Source organism: Manduca sexta, chromosome 28 (genome assembly GCF_014839805.1).
Source record: "Manduca sexta isolate Smith_Timp_Sample1 chromosome 28, JHU_Msex_v1.0, whole genome shotgun sequence".
In the NCBI taxonomy this organism is placed as follows: Eukaryota; Metazoa; Arthropoda; class Insecta; order Lepidoptera; family Sphingidae; genus Manduca; species Manduca sexta.
This window is the reverse complement of record NC_051142.1, coordinates 8133281-8140011: the sequence shown is the minus strand read 5'-3', so window position 1 is coordinate 8140011 and position 6731 is coordinate 8133281. Positions and strand designations below refer to the sequence as shown.

Genomic DNA, 6731 nt, shown 5'->3' with positions numbered 1-6731 from the left:
TGCGAGTTTCGCAAGTCAAAACTTGTTTAAGTATTGTATAAGATAGTACTTGAGTACACTTTGTGTATGCTGTGTGCTCAGGCAGGTACGATCTGTTCTTCTCTACAAGTTTTATTTTAATGGCGGGCAAAACTTGCTTGATGGAATAACATGTATTACCTTACTCACATAAAATTAATATGATAAGGTATTTTTTACAAACATTAGTGGTGATGTAGAAAAATGGTGTGTTAACATGTGAAAATAAAGTTGATGAACCTATTTTTAGGTCTCCTAATAAAGTACATTATTGTATTTATCGATGTATTTTTATTGCATTATGCGTTCAAGATAATATGAATAGATGCTATGTGCCAAAGAATTCTACTGCCAGATATAGTGCTTCATACTTAGATCCTATAAATTTATAAAAAATTGCTTTGACAAATGAATGTCTACCTCTATCAAATTTCCTCTTATCGTGAGCGCATAATAACACATATCCCCTTACTGATATTTTTTTAAATCAGATAGGATGAGAAATATCTACATATTACCTATCTACGCTCAATTATGGCGTGATAAATGAAAAGACAGGCGTGTTACCTCGAAGGGAAAGGAACACGGAACTCCAGTCCTGAAATTACTGCGACGACTTCTTTACTTATTAAAAAAGCTTTATAAAAAGCTTTTCCCTTAAAAAAATATGTAGGCATTGCAGCATTTTAGAATCTTGATAAAATGGGCCAAATTTTTATTATTTTCCAAATTGACTATAATTTTTTTACAGTATGAGGATTGGTATGATATATCAAAGTTGAGTACTTAACTCAAAAACTATTATAATTTATAGGTAGGGCATTGTTGTTTTTTTATTCTTGCTGTCATAGTCATTTCTTCCTCCTGATGCATATTATCATCACTTTCTAGGACATCATGTAAGTATATTAAAAGATAATATAAATATTTCACTTAAAATTAATGTGTATAAGTGATTTGAAGTTCTAAGATATTTTGGCGCCAAATTGGGGTATATAACCGTATATGATTTTCAGAAATCTGGCAAGGAAAGAAATGCAAATCTATGCCCAAGTTAGACTTAGGTATATTATAATTCTCTTTGGACTTAGGTAAACAAAAAATCTAAAACTTCTATGGAAAAAGAATATCAGCTTTCCTTCCTTTATGTTATGGCCTTTGTCGTTTATAATGTTGAGTAGGACATACAAGAGGCGGTACATTTGTCCGGTACATGACATCAAAATGTAAGAGTGGCTCAAAATTATATATTGTACTACTTCAAATTTTATGTCGCGGCAGTCGCGTTACTTATTCTCCGTCTCTGGTAAACTGTAGGACGAGGACAGTGAAGTAGAGAACCGCATGCTACAAATTACAGTAGGACGTTATTTTACAATGGACATTACATTACTGCGTTTCGAATCGCGAGCGAGGGGGAAATATTTTGAGGGTTAACATTACAGAATACTGTAAGATACGCATTGAAGCGCCGAGCCTCACTACGCCTCGCCTCATTTGAAGTAGGACGTTGTACCGGCTCAATGCTAAAAAGAGGCTACTCTTACAAACTCTTTTTTATGTCATGTCCTACCCAACTCTAGTCGTTTATCGATCGGTGATTTCGCCCATATCGAGTAATAATAATCGCGAATACAAAAAAAGTGGGACTAACATTCAGCTAACATAAATGGTTTGACAAGATGTATCAGTTGTTTGATTTTGACATTATGTTTTAGTTGTCAACTGGCAACAGTCAACAATATTCAACCGTCAAATGAAATGAAATGTCAATCTGGAGGGTGGCTATTCGAAACGTTTATTTGAATCGTACCAGTTTGTGGAAAAATAATGTGCTAATAGTTACAACAATGCCGTTCTACGCCGTAGCAAAAGGTCGCACGTCCGGAATATTTATGACTTGGGCTGATTGTGAAGCCCAGGTCAAGGGATTTTCTGGTGCAAGATACAAGAAGTTTGACTCTGTTACCGATGCTCAGACCTTCGTAACTGCTGAAGGAGGAAAAGTTGCACCTCCTAAGCCTATGCCCAGTAAAGTAAAACATACGTCGCAAAATAACCTTAAAAGACCACTCACGACACAGAAAAGTGAAAAGAAAGTAAAAAAAAGTAAAATAAAACCTCAATCCGAAGATAAAGATGACTCTGCCTCTACTGAAAATTCTTTTGATAATTCCGACGACTTGGACACTATACTCAACAAACAAATGGATGACATAGAGGCAAGGTTGAAAGGTTTCGAAAAAGGTATTGACAAAATTATAAAAAACAGCATGAAAGGTAAACAGACTATTTTAATAGACCCTCCAGAGAAAAAGAAAAAGAGCACTTCTCAAGGGTTTGAAATGGACAATGAGGGTTTTGTAAAAGTTTACACAGATGGTGCATGTTCTTCAAATGGTAGAAGTGGGGCTCGGGCAGGATTAGGAGTTTACTGGGGAGAGGATCATCCATTAAACATAAGTGAGCCAGTATCTGGCCGCGCTACCAACAACTGTGGGGAAATACAAGCAGCAACTAAAGCCATAAAACAGGCATTGGACAATGGAGTCATGAAACTTGCCGTAAACACAGATTCAAAGTTCTTAATTAATTCAGTTACAAAATGGATGCCAGGTATGATTCTGGAAAAAAACATTTTTATTCATACATAAAATGTTTGTTTGAAAATATATTATTCTCTCATTATTTTCTTATTCTCAATATAAACATCAATAATCTTCCAGCTCTGAGTAAATTAAACGGTTGTGTTGTAAAAATAACACTGTTAATGATTGTAAGAATAAATAGCATTTAGGCTACAAGGTACCCTGGTATAGGTAACATTACTAAAAATAGTCATACAACAGATTTTTTCACACAAAACATAGCTTTGGGGTTTTAAAAAGAACATTATTTTTGTTTCTACCTTGTCTTATCTTTAGTATTTATATAAATAGGATAATTCACACCTACTTATATATTAAATATTATAATTAAATTTTAGCAACATTATATTTCTCTTTTACTGTTAGGTTGGAAACGAAAAGGATGGAAGCTTCAGTCTGGCGAGCCAGTTAAGAATGAGATAGACTTCAAGGATTTGGATAGTGTTCAAAACAAACTTCAGGTGAAATGGAACTATGTGGAGGCCCATCGTGGAGTGCATGGCAACGAGATGGCAGATCAGCTAGCAAAAGCAGGGGCTGCCCTTTATAACAAATAACTGATATGGATCAAGAATTAATTGAAGTATTTAATTGTTATTGTTAATTCATTCCCTATTCTACATCATTTCAAAACTTGTGTTGGTGAGTGGACATTATTGTACATTCATGGTAAATATCTGCACAAGTAACTGACATAGTTCTGTATGTTTCTCTGCAAAATTCTTTCCATGTCTGAATTTATTAGGGTTATTCAAGAAACTAATCAGTTTTACTGTTAAACATATATTAAAAGTTATTAGATCTCTACAGATTCCATAATTGTAAACATAAAAGTAAATTTACAAAACAAAATGTTGATCCATTAATTTTATTTTAGTTATGTAAGGTATATTTGTTATAAATTAGAAACATGCAGAATAATGTTTGCAATTGGCTTAACATATATATTTTTTCTAAACTGCTGGACAGAATTTTGTTATTGTCATTGAATGGAACTTAACCAAGTAAGTAAGTGGAGGTTGGTCTACAAGGTGGACAGATGACTTGATAAAGGTCACAGGCACACCTTTAATGCTGGCTGCTGTTGACAGGTCCATCTGGAAATCTTTAGGGGAGGCCTATGTTCAGTAGTGGATCTTATGTGGCTGATGATGAAGTAAGTATGTATCTGTGAAATGAAACTAATTAATGGTACATTACAACTATTTATACAACTTAAATGTGATGTGTGGAAAAGTTGATTTGTATTTTTAATAAATGCTTGTATTTCATTAAAACTTATTAAGACGTTTAATTTCAAATAGAAAAGTACCAAAAGACCCAATGTCAACGACGATGACTAAGAGTCGTGTAAACTGAGAAAGTGGTACAAAGAGCTACATAATTATTCTTTACATAGCTGGATAGCCACTCTAGTTTATTAGTCTCTGATAGCCACTACTAATTAGGCGGCTTTTACAACTGACGGATTCTTTGGTCGCGAAAAACATCCGAGCTGTATGTTTAGAATAATTCATATGAGCGACACTATAGGTTCAGTGGCGGCGGATTTGGTTTGTCGACTGCGAGATCCTGGGTTCGAGTGCTAACCAGGTCAGCGGATAATTGAATTGTCTGCTATAAAATCGTCGTATAACCAAATCTAATCATATCTTTTCTTCAACAAGCCTGAAAAAGTGTGTTGTGCTAACTTCACATAGGAGTAACATATATGCAAATAAAAAAGTAATTTCTTCAAGGACTTTCTGAAGGTGAGATGAATTAATATGTAAGTATATGCTCAATGATATTAAATAATAGATATCTTTTTTCGAAAGATAACATTAATAACTACGGAATGCCTAAAACCACTAAACTACATTTAAACAAATTCACACAATATAAGTATAGTAGTTAACGTTATGTATGTACCCTAACTGATTATAATTTGTACAATGTAAGAACTTAATCTTAATTCGAATCAATGCGGTTCTACCGCCGTATATTTTTTGTGAATGGGGCTCCTGTATTCTGCGAATGTGACCTTTAGCTTATATTTTCTTCCTCTTGAAATAAATACCTATTACATATTATTTAAATCCCATTACTTTTAAACAGATTTCGGATCCATCTATATTATATCGCATGTTAGGGAATTTACGAAACACTTAGAAAATCATTTTTTATTTTATTTGCGGAAGTAAACTTGTTATATTAAAAATTCAAATTACAAAACGTAACGTAACGGAGAACAGTTGGCACCTTTGTCCCATACTTTGACCCTTTGACCTATGGCTTTGACCAATGAGCAATGTGTTCCGTTTTGTTTTTTCGCATTTGGTTGGCATTTCTACCGAGTAGGTCCGTTTCGAAGAGAAATTTGAAACTTTACATCCGTCATCCATTTTATTCACGGTGAGCGACGAGCGTCGTATTTAGCAACAGCAAGGCAATATCCGTAAAATATAGTGCTAACCATAACCAAAAGCCGGAAAAACACATAAGAAAAACTTATTCTACGGAATTTAAAATGGATCACGTAGATAATGATGGTTTTGTGGATGTTTACACGGATGGCGCATGCTCCTCAAATGGTAGGAGCGAAGCTCGTGCCGGCTATGGAGTCTATTGGGGAGATAACCATCCCCTAAACACCAGCGAGCCAGTGTCTGGCCGAGCCACTAACAACCGTGGAGAAATACAAGCGGCAACTAAAGCCATAAAACAGGCACTGGATAATGGAGTCACTAAACTTGCTATAAATACTGATTCCAAATTCCTAATTAATTCTGCTACGAAGTGGATGCCAGGTAAATTTTATTTCCTTAATATTGAAAAAAATGCTGCTCATTGGTATTTAGCCGCCGTGTCGCGAATACTAAGTAATTACTAAGTACCTACGTAGTAATTACCTACCTGAATCATTATTTTGGTTTACTTACCCGCCATTACGGCTTACCTAGCTAAATTATTTATATTGCATGGGTCGCAGTAGGAACTTACTCCACTTGAGAGGAGATTTGAGAACTCGTGTCTTAATAAAAAATATGTGAAATTCCTATGTACTACCCAAGATATGGAATAAAAAAAATACTTAACATTTTGATCTTTTGCAGGTTGGAAACAACAGGGCTGGAAACTTCAGTCTGGGGAGCCAGTGAAAAACGAGCGTGATTTTAAGGAGTTGGACAGAGTTCAACACAAACTTCAGGTCAAGTGGAATTATGTGGGAGCTCACAGTGGAGTCCATGGCAACGAGATGGCGGATCAACTTGCAAAAGAAGGCGCTTCTAAGTACCGCAAATGGTAGTTATAACTACTACCTGTATTAAAAAGTTTTTTTATATTTTTGTGTGCTCTAGATATTGTTTAATTTTCTTTTTATTTTTATACTAAGTACTAAGCCATATATTGATTAGAAGATAAGTACTCAATCTTAAATGTTCCACTAATGAAAAGCATAAATTATTCAGGTAACTACTTGGCTAGCTTTTTCAAACTGTTGTAGGTAGGAAATCTGAAGATGATAAGATTTTGTTTGTTGTTTGCATTATCTAAAAATCTGCTGGACAGTACCTAATTAGGTATTCTGTAGTTTTCTAACTTTATTAAATGTTTCTCGATATTAATTATAGAATTTAAGTTTTGCTTTGCTTCTCTTGATATCATGCTATCTTTTTAACTTGACAGTAAAGCTATTAAAATTAAATATGACAAAATATAACTTATTTTATTTGCGCTAAATCCATTAACACAATAAATTGCGTTACATTACCAAGGCGACCGCATGCTGTTAGAAGGTCGAAAATTAATAATACTGTAAAAGACCGACTTATGGGTTAACAAAAAATACTCTCTGGCCTCTTCAAGAAATTTCAGCTCTACACACGATGGAATAACTAGCAATGCATTAGTTTCTATAGATTTCAAAATAAAAGACTACAGGTAAGACTTTAATTTACAATAATTATATGAAGGAATGTCGTGGCACGTTATATTTGTTCTGTGATAAGTTTAGACTCTAAAGTGAGGTTTATTATAAGTATTACAAAAAAAAAACTTCTAGAAATCGGCTTCAGCAAACAT

The 6731-nt window shown here is 34.2% G+C and overlaps 2 protein-coding genes across 2 annotated transcripts; both read left to right on the top strand.

The window, feature by feature from the left end:
- Positions 1-1730: 1730 nt before the first annotated feature.
- Positions 1731-6359, top strand: LOC115446982 (ribonuclease H1). The gene is made up of 3 exons (XM_030173836.2): positions 1731-2634; positions 3033-5455; positions 5762-6359. Exons 1-2 carry the CDS (start codon positions 1785-1787, stop codon positions 3221-3223), a joined length of 1041 nt encoding a protein of 346 aa, XP_030029696.1. The 5' UTR covers positions 1731-1784; the 3' UTR covers positions 3224-5455; positions 5762-6359.
- On the top strand, positions 5176-5955 carry LOC119191010 (ribonuclease H1-like). Its single transcript, XM_037444732.1, has 2 exons — positions 5176-5455; positions 5762-5955. The coding sequence occupies exons 1-2, from the start codon at positions 5176-5178 to the stop codon at positions 5953-5955; spliced, it is 474 nt and encodes a 157-aa protein (XP_037300629.1).
- Positions 6360-6731: the final 372 nt, after the last annotated feature.

What these genes read in the sequence shown, in the direction of transcription:
- LOC115446982 (XM_030173836.2), top strand. Translation starts at nt 1,785, where the DNA reads ATGTCAATCTGGAGGGTGGCTATTCGAAACGTTTATTTGAATCGTACC. An exon ending in AGTTACAAAATGGATGCCAG is followed by an intron (nt 2,635 to 3,032) that starts GTATGATTCTGG and finishes TTTTACTGTTAG; the next exon opens with GTTGGAAACGAAAAGGATGG.
- LOC119191010 (XM_037444732.1), top strand. Translation starts at nt 5,176, where the DNA reads ATGGATCACGTAGATAATGATGGTTTTGTGGATGTTTACACGGATGGC. An exon ending in TGCTACGAAGTGGATGCCAG is followed by an intron (nt 5,456 to 5,761) that starts GTAAATTTTATT and finishes GATCTTTTGCAG; the next exon opens with GTTGGAAACAACAGGGCTGG.